Raw genomic sequence first — 14,224 nt, 5'->3', positions numbered from 1 at the left:
TGGTTCTTCTATGGGAGACGTGAGGTTTTTGTCTCAACAAAAGCCCCTGTGATTTCCCATGAGCCTCCGCGCTTCATTCCGCTGTGAGCGTGTCTGAATCAACACTGATGGTGTTTGTAAATAATCCGAGATTTTAAAAGGTAAACCCGAGTTTCGCTTTTTAAATCCGAAATGTTTGCTTATGTGTTATCGTAACAAAGCCAACGGAGATGTCTTGTGTGATTTGCCGTTTCTCTCTGCAGCCGCTTGCTATTTTTCTTGCTTTTTAGCATGTTAGCATCCAGACAGAGCCGACCTGCCTGCTAATGGATTTCGGGATGATGTGCTAGATCTGTGTCGCTGTGTGAATACTTCTGATTTCTTAGTTTTTATGCACTTCTTTCATGATTGCATTTTGATTCTTAGTATTAAGTAGTAGTAAAAGGTGGGAATCAGAGTTAGCATATTAGCCGGTCTGTGTCCGCAGTAACAGTCTCGTGGCTGCTGGGGGGATCACAGGTTTTGCATCACAATAGTTGGGCTTTTAATCTTAACGTTAATTAATCTGGATATATCTTTCTATGTGGGACATAAAGATAATTTGGTTCTAACACAAAACGTGTTTTGTGGCATTACAGTGATCTGTTTTGCTGGAGTCTCAAGCTTTAGCTAGCTTTTATTTGAGGTGTGATTGTGCTGATATGTCTAAACTAGTGGTCGACCGATACTGGTATTTTAACAGCCGATGCCGATATCTTGGAAAGCAGGGTGGCCGATATAAAACCGATATAATTTTATTTAATGTCACTGAAAAAAAATTCTACTACATTTTTTAAAGGTAAGTGGTTGCAAACAATTTATTTTAGCTACATTTAATAATAAAAAAATTGTAAGTTAGTCAACTAAATTTGTGTAAGTAAATGTAGCTAAAATAAATCGATTGCCACCACTTACCTTAAAAAAATTAGTAAATGCAATGAAACATTTTTGTTTATTGTATTTAAGAAATCTGAAATCATTTGAAATGGGTAAAAAAAAATGTGTAAAATAAACATGTTTATACTTTAAGTGACAAAGTATTTTTCACCAATAAACAGATATTTAATAAAAAAAATATATATATATAAAAAAGGAAGTACACACTGTAACCAACAGGGCACTCAGTATTCTGGGAAGTTTGTGTGCATTGGGAATCACTTTTTTTTTTCAAATAAAGCCGAGGTAACACTCATTACCTTGCACACAGTGAAATTGACATGAATATGACTGGGCAAAAGCATGAAGCGCAGCATAATCTGAAATCACGAGTTTAAAGTTTTTCGATCGTGCATGTCAGTGTAGCTGAACTCTCCTTCTGTTAGCATTGAATTCGCACGGACCGATCGTCACACAGAGAACACGCGATCGTGCAGGACACACATCCACACTTCACAAGATCTCACAGCTGGATTCGACTAAGTTTGCAAGGTTTTGGAAATTAGATGTTCATTAGTCATTCAAAGATTTGTTTAAATGATGTAAAAGCATATTTGCTGAATGCTGACGGCAAACGAGAAAATATTATAATGTTTGCCTTTCTATTACTAATAATATAAAAGCAATCGTTATAATACTTTTTTGGTATACATTAATTCCTTTGTTTAACCATTCTATCTGATTATTGGACAGACGTCTATCCGTATTAGACAGAACTGTTAACAACAACAGCGAACAAGAGGGAGAATGTGAGCACTGTGTGCTCTGCCGCTGCATTCTCATCGACCTCAAAATAAAAGTCCCACCTCGAACACATCGACCAAACAGAAAAACTTATCGGCCAATGCCGATATTTGAAAAATGGCGATATATCGGTTGACCACTAGTCTAAACCCAGATTATGATGTAATTTGTGGATTGTTGGTATGATTTAATTAACCACATAGCCTTGCACTGATATCTTTGGTTTTCTTTTAGATGTCTGAGTTGTTTATGGAGTGTGAAGAGGAGGAGTTGGAGCCGTGGCAGAAGACAATTCCAGAAATCAATCTGATAGATCTTGATGATGACGATGATGATGATGAACCAATATTTGTCGGTGAAATCTGTAGCTCCAAGCCTGCGGCCAACACAAGACAAGGTATGACTCTTTTTGAGGACACTGCCACTCCTCTTCTGGTCTTGTACTTAATATTGTTTGCTCATTGTTTCTTGTGATCTGCTTCAGGTGCTGTTAACCAACAGAACCAGCGAAATGTCCCGGTTCAAAAACCCTCAATGTTGGCTTCATCACAAAAGTCTCCGCAAGCTCCGCCGAACCCCACTAGTGTTGCTACAGGTCCTACGATAATGGTCAGAGGTGCTGCCCAGTCTGGAGGAAATCCCATCCTCATCCCTATTAACACAACTATAGGACCTCAAACAGCCCCTCAACCCATCTTTATTAACAATCAGGTAACTTGACTTTTCTTCGACTTTCTCAGGTTAAATCTGTGCTTAACAAATGCTAAGTACAATGATAAAGGTGCTTTCTGCTAATAGTAGCCATAATAAACATGCATGAATTCAATTTAGATTTATTAATGTGTCTGTTCATAGGCCGAATTTGATGAGGGTACTGAAGCTATTTTTCTTTTCTTTATCATTTCACCAGGGTTACATTGTGGCATCACCACAGAATCTCAACAGCAGCACCTCTTTCATCAGCTCTTTGGGGTCACAGTATCCACTAGGAACCACTCTCGCGGTTGTGCCAGGTATAGATGTGTCTGTGTAGTTTTTTGTTTTGTTTTGTTTATGATTGGTAAGATTTTTAAATGTTCTTGAAAGAGTTTTATTTGTTCAAAAATACAGTCAAAACAGCAAGATTGCATTTTAAAAAAACTTTTTTTTTTTTTTTTAATTGAAATATATTTAAAAATGTACTTTATTTTTATGGCAAAGCTGAATTTTTAGCAGACATTTCTCCAGTCTTCAGTGTCACATGTTCTTGCAGAAATCATTCTAATAGTCTGATTTGCTGCTCAAGAAGCATTTCTTATTACCATCATCATAGTTGAAAACAGTGCTGTTTAATATTTTGTGGAAATCGTGATACATTTTTCATGATTTCTGATGACTAAAAGGTGCAGCATTTATCTGAAGTAGACTTTTTTTTTTTTTTGTAAAATTACAAATATTTATGCAGTCTCTTTTTTGATTTGTTTAATATGTCCTTGTTAAATAAGTAATAATTTCTTTAAAAAAGTATGAGTGGTAATGTATGCTAATTAGTGAATTGGTATGTGAGTTCTTCATTACTTTGTGTTTGTTTCTAGCAGCAGGTCAGCAGATATTGCCGCAAGTCACTGTCACACCAAAACCGGGGGTCGTTCACAGGCCTCAAGTGCAGCATATCCAGAACAATGTGGTGACCCTGTCCAATGTACAAGCCCCAGCTAACCTTTATTCTCAGTCCCACACTACTCCAGGATCTCAAAACACAACAGGCATCGTTCCAGCAACACTAGCTAAACAAAAAACTTTATCCCTGCAAACTATGAACAGCAAAGGTAAGCCTGTGTGTGGATGGATAAGCTATAACAGTGTAGCCACTGCTTTTACCAGTAGACCTATTTTCTAGTTTAGTGTTATTTATGAAGTGAAAGGATTAAAACCAGGTTTGAATTTGAAATTACCACCCACCCACTATCCTGCCAGATTATGGTTGCCACCCACCCACCATAATTTTTGAATGATTGAGCAACTGCAATGAGACATAACAGCAACAAAACTGGATTTATTTGTTGTCCATGCACTAAGCTACAATGATAAAAAAAAAAAAAATCAATTGGAAAAATACACCAAAATCGCAAAGCCCCTCTCGCTTTTCTGAAAGGTGTAAAGGTTGTGTTTGTGAAGGTTTTTCTTTGAAGATGAAGACTTGATGGGATGTTTTTTTTTTTATGATCCACAGATAATGGCACAATGATAAATGACACAAACAACAGTGGGTTCAAAGGAGGTAAGCTTGACATGGGTAGGCTTTTGTCCAATATGTATTGTACAATTTCTAGAAGCAACAATCTCTGCTCATCTTTTAATCTTTTTTTCCTTCTTTGACAGCTGGAGATAATGATTTCCCCTTCAAAAAGAAATGTCCCAGGTGTCAGAATGTGTTTGCCTTTCAGCCTTTAAAAAATCATATGAAGGTTGGTATGTTTTACTTTCTTTTTTGTTTCCTGTGTTAGCAACAGCTTTATTGAATGCAGTCAGGCAGCGTTAAATCTCAATATTAAAATAGATGGTTATTACATCTGTAGAGTGTCATCATCTTCATCGTCCTTCAGCCTGATTTATGTAGTTATGAGCTGTGTGGGAAGCAAAACACTCAACCGAACATGTCATATTGTGCATTTTTTTAAAGGGATAATTTAGCCAAATTGAAAATTCTGTAATCAATTACTCAGCCTCATGTCTTTCTAAACGCATAAAACTTGCATAAATCTTTGGACCATAAATAAAGATATTTTTAAAATATTCCCATCTGTTTTTTTTTCCATCTGTTGAATGTACACAACCAAAATTTTCATACTACAAAAAGCTCATAAAGACATTGTAAAAGTAATCTGTACAAATTGAGCCGTTTAATTCATGTCTTCCAATGAGTGATCACTGAATGATCACTTTATGATGAACAGATTTAATTATATAGGCATTTATTAACATATAATCATTAACCATGTACATACAAAGAGCAAATCAACTATAGTAAACAGAATATCTAGGTTTGTTTGTTTGAGCCTTTGATGAGTGACTAACTAGAAAATAAAAAATGGCACTTCATTTTAAAAATGTTGCCACATCCTGATGTGGAGACAGATATACTTTGATTCCTCAGCATTACTGAGATGTTTTTTTTCTTTTCTTCTTCAGCTGTGCTGCCCTGAATTATTAGACTCTGTGTTCCCCTCAACATCGAAGCCTGACAAACAAGCCAATGCACCGAAAGTCTATGAGTCTGACAAAGGCAAACTCATCATGCTGGTTTCAGACTTCTACTACGGGAAATGTGAAGGGGATGCATCTCTGATTCCCAAATTCAAGTCCAACACCACCTTCAAGTGCAACAGCTGTTTGAAAATGCTCAAGAACAATATCAGGTATTTTTTTGGAGGGTTAGTTATGCAAAAACCTATTAGGTTACACATTTTTGAAGTACCATCTTTAATCAGCCAGGTGCAGAGGTGGTTGAATCTCTATAGACCTTAGTCAGGGTAGCTGCAATTTAGTTTGTCACGAATGAAAACGATTCAAACAGTCCCAGTCATTTAATTCTGCTTCTTTGTATAATTGTTTTGGTCTGTGAGGGAGCAACATCACACATGCGGTTTAGATGGAACATTGCTCATGAGAGCCATTAACTACAGGAGCCCAGAGATGGAGAGAGCAATAGTTAAAGAAAGAGAGACCCCATCACTAGATTCCCTCTCAGATGGATGACATTATCAGACTCCTGTTCCCTCTAGGGGCCCCAGATGAATAATGGAGGGTAGTTTGGCTGCTATAAGAACTGTTCCTGTGATTAAATAACTTTACTCAGCCACGGCGTGAGAAAAGCCTCAGTAAGCTCCTTTTAATGGGGTGGCGCGTTTGCAGCGCACCCCAAGTTCTGGCGGCGGGGGTCACAGTTCAGCCGCATAAAAATCCCTATTAGGGGAGCTGAGGTTGCAGAACGTGCTGACTGAAAAATTGGCCGCTCAACGTCAGGGCACCAATGGCAGGAGGCAGAGAGGATAAAGGCAGCCTGCGCATCACATCATTAAACAAAGAAGCAGCGCAGTATAATTGCTGGTATTATAATGGCTATTATGCACAGTTAGAACATGAACTTTAAGTAGAATATTTGCTAATTTATCTCCTGAAAACCCTTGGGAGCTCAAACACTTCTTGAGTACACACGCACAGGCCTTGCACTGTTCAAAGGTGACTTTTAATGGCGTGTGTTTGTAATTTGGCTAATTATATTTAACTGTGCAAGAGTTTTATTTTGTATTCCCAAAGGATGCTGAACATTAGCTACTTTAATTTTGGCATTTTCCCTTCCCTTCAGACGTGTTTGATGAATTACGGTTTATGATGAGTTGATAGTTCATGTACTGCTCATTTGTATCTTGAAAATCCAGTGTAATCTATAGCTGGAGTATGACCCGTTTCAAAAATAGGATGTGCACTTCGTTGCAACATCTGAAACTGCATGATTCTCAAAGGATGTTATGTGTCTATTTTAAGGTGCCTTTTGAAAAGCAAAAGGAAACTCCACTCCTGAGAGAGCAGACACTTTGTAGTGGTTTACCTGTTTGAATGTTGTACATCTGTTTGACATTCACTTCCTCGCACATCAAAGGCTTTCCTTTGTCAACGGCGGTCCCGCTTGTGTCAGACTGAGTTCTCCCAAGACGGCAGCTGTTTGTGGAGCAGGGCATTTACCTTAAAGAGTATCATTAATGTCGCATGTTGCAGGTGTGCCCAATGCCTTCTCACTCTCACCACAAGCTGACTTTTTGGTTGTAACTGTCACACCTACTGACTTTTTTGCAGAAATCTCTACTCACACACACAATATGTAAGAGGTGGCAGACTTAAAAGGGTGGTTGATTGCGATTTCACTTTTTAAACATTAGTTAGTGTGTAATGTTGCTGTTTGAGCATAAACAATATCTGCAAAGTTGCGGCACTGAAAGTTCAGTGCAGATGGAGATAGCGTCTTTTAAAATTCTGGCAGTTTAATGCCTACAAAAACGGCTGGTAGGGACTGCAATGAGTTACTTTCCGGGGTTTGTGTCATCACAAACCCAGACAAACCCCGCCCCCGGGAACATGCAACAAAGGGGGCGAGGCCATGCTGCACAGCTTTAGAGAAGAGGAAGAGAATATAGGGGTGCACGGAAAAATCTATTCATTTATGAATCATGATTCTGTGTTCTAATGATTCTAATGGATTCACAAGTTTCAAAATCAATGTTTGAAAGCAGCGGTTCTTAATTCTGTTCCTCGTGTCGCCCTGCTCTGCATCTCTCTCTCTCTCTCTCTCTCTCTCTCATTCTGATCACCAGATCAGCTCCAACAATGAACTGTTCCGTTTATACACTTATTTTCACATAGCAATGAGAAGCTTTATACATGGACGTGCATGCGGTTGCCATACTGTATTAAAGCTTTAATCAGGATAAAACCGTATATTAAAAGCTAACAGAAGCAGTAGCATTTACAAATAACAGTGTATCTAAAAGTATGAGACAACAACAAACAAAAAAACATACCATTAAGAGCCGTGCTTGCACAGGTTCTGTGCGATCCTCTTCACTAATATCCTCTGCGTCTCAATCAGGCTAAAAAATTAAATGAAGCATTAACACATGTTAGACTGCATCCCATAAACACAATCAAGCCTAGAAAATGTGTTATTTCGCCAACACTTTGTGGCCTATGCGTGCTAGCTTGCTTGATTTACATCTGTTTATGGGACATTTCATCCAAAATATCTTAAATTGTGTTCCAAAGACGAACGGAGCTTTTACGGGTTTGAAATGACATGGGGGTAAGTGATTAATGACAAAATTTTCATTTTGGGGTGGAGTATCCCTTTAATGTATGTAATTGTTTATCAGTCCTTTCAGGGCTTGCTGAAGCTTTAGTGAGAACATTAATTTCTTATTTTATGTGTCATTTAAGGAGAGATCCCTTACACAGTCACCATCTATAACAAGCAGCATTTTTCAGAGTAAAATTTCAGGGTCATTGCCAATGCCACAAGAGTCTGCCCCACTGTGAGTGATAATTTTAAGCATGTCAGAAGTAGTCAGATTCAACCAGGTCAATAATTTAGCATTGAGTTGGTCGCTGGGGCTGTTAACAGTAACACCCCCCTGCCGAGACATGGGGTCCTGGAGTTTTGCACTCGTTTGGGCTCTATATCATCTCACACATTCAATTAAAAAGCAAAGCGCTATATAATTTAAACTCATTATTTATTATTATTATTATTAGATGTGGCACTCTGATCCTTCAACGACTATGTAAATGAAGACCACAGCTGGAAATCAGCTAGTTGTAGTAATGCCATCCTTTGCTCCTCCTAATCCCTCTGTTCGTTTTCCTCTCAATCAGGTTCATGAACCACATGAAACATCACCTGGAGTTGGAGAAGCAGAACAGCGAGAGCTGGGAGAGTCACACTACATGTCAACATTGTTACCGACAGTATTCAACTCCTTTTCAACTGCAGTGTCACATAGAGAGTGCCCACAGTCCCTTCGAGTCCACCAGTAAGTCACTACATTTCAGTCACAGGGTCTATTCCTTTTTGGGTAGGTGGTTCTTGGCCAGAATAAAGGCTTTACGACAATATAAGTGTCAACTAGGAGTCTTCTCTGGTCCTAAAATCCATACACGACCCGAATCCTATTATTATAATCGTATTATTATAATAAATACATTTTTCAAAATTTTTCAACATTTTCAAATACATTTTTCAAAAGAAAGACCCGACCCAAGACAGACCCGATGAAGTAAGACCCAAGTTCGACCCGACCCGATGGCATTTATTTTTAGACCCAAATGTAAACGGCATTGACGTGTGCACAGCCTGCAGCCCTGCAGTCAGAAAAAATCCTGCTGTCCTGATTTGGCCACTGCTCCATTACTTTCGTTTATTTATTTACTTATTTATTATTTGGCCTCTCCAATGAAGGGCTTCTGCACACAAAAAAGAAAAGCCCTGCATGAACATGCACATAATAAAACGAGTGGCTTTTCCTGTTGGATCTCATATCCATAAGATAATTTTTTTGCATGCAAGGTTGCAAACCTTTGTTTCTTTTCTATGCGCGTTTCAAAAAAAAAAAAAACGCATTAAACACAAACGTGCAAGTTCACATCCTGGATAACTGAAAAGAATTCAGGTCTTATCGGGTCCATTTAGAAAAAGCACATTTGTTTTAAAGGACCCAAGGCTGCTAATAGCGAACCCGCCCCGTGGTCGAGGCACTCGTAGAAGTTTTGGACACGAACCCTCTCGGGTCAGACCTTGGGGTTTCGGATCCAAGTGGACCTGTGAAGACCTGAAGTGTCAACACAAATGTCGGTTTTAAGTTTGTCATTTTCCGCTTTAAATAATCAAGCTTTTTAAAGTCAGGTGAGTTCTCATTGGCTATCAGTGTTTTTATTTTACATCAGATTTTAAAGAAATGGTTCTGATGGTGATTCCAACAATATCATTACTCTATGTCATTGTTATAATTGTGATATGGCTATTCTCCCAGTATTAAAATTTTGTTATCCTTTGTGTGAACAGGCCTTAAGCAGCAAAAGTGGCCCATCAAATCATAATTGTGATTTTTCAAACTAAAGTAGGAAGCTTCCTACAGGATTTGAGATTATGTAAAAATAGTCAGGGATTTTGTAATTGGAATGAAAGTATTTCACCAGAGGGGAAAAAGTTGATGGTTTAGATATATTATGAGAGTATTGTTATCTTTTCTTTCCCCAGCCAACTGTAAAATATGTGAGTTGGCTTTTGAGACAGAGCAAGTGCTTCTGGAGCACATGAGGGACAATCACAAACCTGGAGAGATGCCCTATGCCTGTCAGGTAAAACTTCATCGCTGCTCTATGTAATTTGTATTTCAAATACTTGGTTCTCACTTTATTTTTGCGCTCTTAAAGGTTTGCAACTACAGGTCCTCCTTCTTCTCTGATGTGGATAATCATTTCCGCACAGTTCATGAAAACACTAAAGACCTGCTTTGTCCCTTTTGCCTGAAAGTCCTTCGCAGTGGCCATATGTACATGCAGCACTACATGAGACATCAAGTGAGTGTATTACCTTATGTGTGTTTCCATTTGGAAATGGATTTATTGCCTACTTCTTGCTTACTAATTTAAACCAAAGACTGTGTACATGAGTCTTTCTGACATGTTCTTGGATAAGACATCATCTGTCTCTTTGTCTGTGGATTTGGAGCTTCACTGATCTGAAGTCAGCACAATGTGCAACTCATTTGTGTGCTGCCCCATTGGCTCTCACTCTAAGGTTGGATTGATTTGGTTGTCTGCCGAACACCTTGGTGCAATATATAACAGGCTGACAGTGGCGGCTTACTCTATTCACCTTCCCTGGTTACTCCTTATGGGCTTCTCCCTGGCAACAGCAAACCAGATTAACCACGAGTCATATCGGCCAACAGCAAGATTTGTAACAAAAACAATAGTGCATGTGGTGGTGTTTTATATTCCAGTATAAAAAAGCTTATATTAAAAAAATCTATACATTTTATAATTTTTAGCAATAATGTTAATAAATATCTAAATTAAATGCACAGTTTAATTGTTAAATGTAACTTGTGACATAACTTTGTATGTTATGGATTTTTTTTCTGCTTTGTTTTCTAGAAAAAAGGGATTCAAAGGTGTGGAAAGTGCCGACTAAATTTCCTCACCTATAAGGAAAAAGTGGAACACAAGACACACTTCCATCGAACCTATAGGAAGCCTAGAAAACTTGAAGGATTGCCTCCAGGAACCAAGGTCTGCTTGTAGTTATATTAACTATATAATAGAAAATATAATCACAAATTATTTGAGATTAAACCTTTTAAAAGCATTATTTCATCCATTTTAGGTGACGATTCGGGCCTCGGTTTCTGGTGCGCAAATGGGTTCTGAAACTTCAAGCAAAGCCTACATCATACCCACGAGTCCTGAAACGACCAAACAACCTGTTAGAATAGCAGCAAACACGACCAAACCAAACGTAAATGGAGGAAAGGCAAAGACCACAAACCAGTTCAGCTGGAACCGAAGCAACCAAAATAATGAGCTTAGAAGTTTGAAGTGAGGATTCTTAAGTCCAAAGTATACTTCAGTTTTGATGCAAATGCTTAGCGCATGTGTACAACTGAACACACTCAAGTGCTCATCAGCACAGGAATCTGTAGTTGTTGCTGCCATCTCTTGTTGTTATTGTTCTTCAGTGTCTTCCGTTTCTTTTTTGTATGTGAAGCAGTGGGCCGGGGCAACTAGTTTAGGGCTGCAGCTAACGATGATTTTTATTGCTGACTAATCTGACGATTATATTTGCGTGATAGAGTATGCATGATTAGAAGAATCTGGCTTTGTCTGTACAGTAGGAACATACTACACTTCTAATGAAATTCACAGCATGCATGCATGCGTAGCGTACAGTAACATCCAAGTATACTTTAGGATTCAGCTGTTGCATTGTGTTGTATTAGAAGTTAAGAGTCACAGCCTATTGTTTTATATTAACAAGTGTTTATTTTTCACAGGCTTCCAAGTGGAGGAAATAGGTGTGTCGAGTGTCTCTCAGAGGTTATGGGCCCTTATGCTCATTATCCTTTATTGCTTAGATGCAATATATGCAAGTACAGATCGAGTTGCCAGAAAGCCTTCAGACAGCATATGTTCAGGTAAGGGGAAAACTCGGATGAATGAACAATTCCAAATGAATGTCATCAGAGCTATAGATAGGGTTCTGTTCATCTGCAGGTTCCACGGCAATTCTTCTAAAGTACGGTTTGGGAAGGTGAGGAAGACTCCACATGGTTTGCGGTAAGTTTGGATCTAATTAGTATGTGATGGCTAACTGTGATAGAGGAGTTAATTTGTGTGATGCTTGCAGAAAATAAAAGTAATTTCTTCTTTTGTTTAGAGTCTAACGCTGGTGTGTCTCAAGTGTGACTTTCTGGCAGACGCTTCTGGCGCTGACCAGATGACCGAGCATTTGCTCAACAGGCCAAACCACTCCTGCCAGGTCATCATGGAGCCAGGTATGATGCCCAACCAACTCATTGCAAAAATATTTTTCTCTTTGTGATGTCAGATTTTCTTACTTGCATAAAATTTGTATTCCTTTTAAGTTACCAATGGAGGATCGGAAATGAACAGGTATGAAAGTTGTTTGTATTATTTTTAGCTATTTATTAGTTTTCAGTTGTTTATTGCATGCAGTTAAGTTAGGGTTTTCTTGTTATTTAAAAATCCCTTTGTTGGGAAAGCTTGTGTCTGTTTTAAAAAGTCAGTGGTGTTGCTCTCTACTTTCTGGTATGCTCTCATTGTTAAACGCATGATGTATTGGTGTACAGTGACACCATATGCTTATTTGTATTTTTGTTAAATGTAGAGGTTAGAGCTGTGAAGAGAGGAGAGTAAAAATAGACTGGGAAGTGTAGCTTGCCTGATTGAGACAAATTACCTTTTCTGATGAAACAAGGGTGTGAATACAGACTCTGACCTATGAATTGTTTGGAAATATCATTTATTGTAAAAAATGATCTCTGTTTTTTTCATTAGTCTAATTGGGTCTCCTATTAAGTGGTATTCGGGAGACCTTGCTTAAATTAAAACAGGAGTTTTTGCATTAATTAAGGCTGAAGAACATATTCTTATTAATGTGGACCACAAAGAAAAGCTCATGGGTTGCTGTGAAAGGCAAGTGGGAGAATATTGAATTATTATTTGTTCTGTTGCTTTCTTTTGAACCCCCCCCCCCCCCATTAAGAATCAATTCAAAACAAAGGAATCACTACATACTTGGACATCTTCAGAGTCTTTTTTTTTTTTGGTCATGTCTAGTTTGTTAGGACTTACGTTGGTCAGTTCAGAGTTTGAATTTAGTGAAATACAAAAAATAAATGTTTTTCCTTGCCCCTATTACCATAAAGCAAAAAATAAAAAGATCTCTAATGCAGAGAAAAGAAATAATAAACGTGTGTGTTACGATAGTAGTAGTGTTGTAATGTCTTTAATGCAGTGATTTAAATAAGCAAAAATTACAGTGTATTTTTCTCACTGCAATGACTGCACTGAGACTTAACATTGAGAAGATTAAGGATTAAAAAAATAAAAAACCTCAGCTAAAATGTCCAAAGACATTGCAATAATGAAAATGTCTGTAAAAAATGATCGTAGAACATTTTTTTATTGTATTAATACAAAATATTTTTCTGACTTTTGAGGTGAAATATGACCTTTTTGTAGCAGTTTTGTTACCCTTTTTATTGTAACTAAAAATCTGAAACTGACACTTGTGTATCAGTCAGGTGATTTTACAGCTTATGATCTTAAAAGAGCATTGTTTTTATTTGCTTTTCTCTTGTTGTTACACCTCATAATCCAGGTCAGTGGAGACCCACGCTAACTCCAAGCAGCTCCTTCTCATTAAACCTGATACTGAGGTTAGAGATGAAACCGAACCCATTCAGATCAGTGATGTACAAGCTATACCAAACAAGGAAAACATAATGGAGGATGGGTCAGAGGTTCTTGTAGCTGACAAATGTGAACCACACGAGGTGAAGGATGACAACGTGGAGGTTGCAACCAATGATTTGTCTGTAGAGGAATCCCCCAAGAGCCTTCCCTCTCACTCACCCGTCAGCCCTCTTTCTGCCCTCACAGATGAAGCTGGTGTAACTCCCTCTGATTTTCTTTGTAAAACTGATGGAATAGAGTCTATGAACACTGACTCACAACTGGAACCCCTCACTCCATCCAAGGTCCTTGAGGACGACGCCACTGAGAACTCCCAAGTGGAGATGGAAGGTTAACTGCAACCCGGCACAAAAAGAACCGAGGCTCTCTTAAAGCATCGCAACACTCTAGAAGCCAGTTTCTCGCTGACTCACTCTCCCTCCTTTTTTTTTCTTTTTAAAAAAAAAAAAAAAAACGAACATCAATAGGAGATCTTTTTCTGACTCCAGAAAGAAATGAAAGCATACTGTGCTAAATCATGACTTTAAAATCTTATACTATATGAGTACATTATTTCTGTACTTATGTAAGGTTTGAAAAGATTGAAATTGGGTTGCAAAGGCAGCAATGTGAATGTTCTTCTATACTTATGATTGTTTTGAAGTCCGTCTGTCCACATTTGTGGTGTCTGTTTGGACTCTACAGATGATCACAAAGCAGAGACAGTACAGTTATCCAACTGGGAGCTTATTCCCACATCTTCCTTTTCAAGTGGTGGTTTTCATAGGATAACGAACAAGTTCAGCAGTTTCTCAGTATACTGTATTTAGGAATGATAAAATTCGTCCTGATAATTTTTTTTATTTTTTTTTTTTAATGTAGATTGTGTTTAGTGTATTGTTGTATGTACTTTATCTGGATAGGATCCTGCATTGAAAATCATTTCTCATATTCAGATTGAAAGCATTGTAGAAATCCCATTAATTTGTCTTAATCAGTAATAAACTTTTATAGTATA

The 14,224-nt window shown here is 38.0% G+C and overlaps 1 protein-coding gene across 3 annotated transcripts; it reads left to right on the top strand.

Moving 5' to 3' along the window:
- Window positions 1-14,224, top strand: LOC109100779 (zinc finger protein 280D-like). Of its 3 annotated transcripts, XM_042728248.1 has the most exons (19): window positions 1-140; window positions 1,933-2,095; window positions 2,183-2,409; window positions 2,609-2,711; window positions 3,273-3,506; window positions 3,911-3,958; window positions 4,060-4,145; window positions 4,870-5,096; window positions 8,104-8,261; window positions 9,485-9,585; window positions 9,661-9,807; window positions 10,387-10,521; window positions 10,616-10,827; window positions 11,283-11,423; window positions 11,503-11,565; window positions 11,665-11,783; window positions 11,874-11,901; window positions 13,133-13,307; window positions 13,414-13,565. In XM_042728248.1, exons 2-19 carry the CDS (start codon window positions 1,933-1,935, stop codon window positions 13,426-13,428), a joined length of 2,382 nt encoding a protein of 793 aa, XP_042584182.1. In that variant the 5' UTR covers window positions 1-140; the 3' UTR covers window positions 13,429-13,565. The 3 variants fall into 3 exon arrangements, with proteins under 3 accessions (XP_042584182.1, XP_018969758.1, XP_042584181.1); XM_019114213.2 differs by having other exon boundaries at window positions 3,276-3,506; window positions 13,133-14,224; XM_042728247.1 differs by having other exon boundaries at window positions 13,133-14,224.

Source organism: Cyprinus carpio, chromosome B7, assembly GCF_018340385.1.
Source record: "Cyprinus carpio isolate SPL01 chromosome B7, ASM1834038v1, whole genome shotgun sequence".
NCBI lineage: Eukaryota > Metazoa > Chordata > Actinopteri > Cypriniformes > Cyprinidae > Cyprinus > Cyprinus carpio.
Note: the sequence above shows the minus strand (reverse complement) of the source record. Positions and strands in the feature narration are given on the sequence as shown.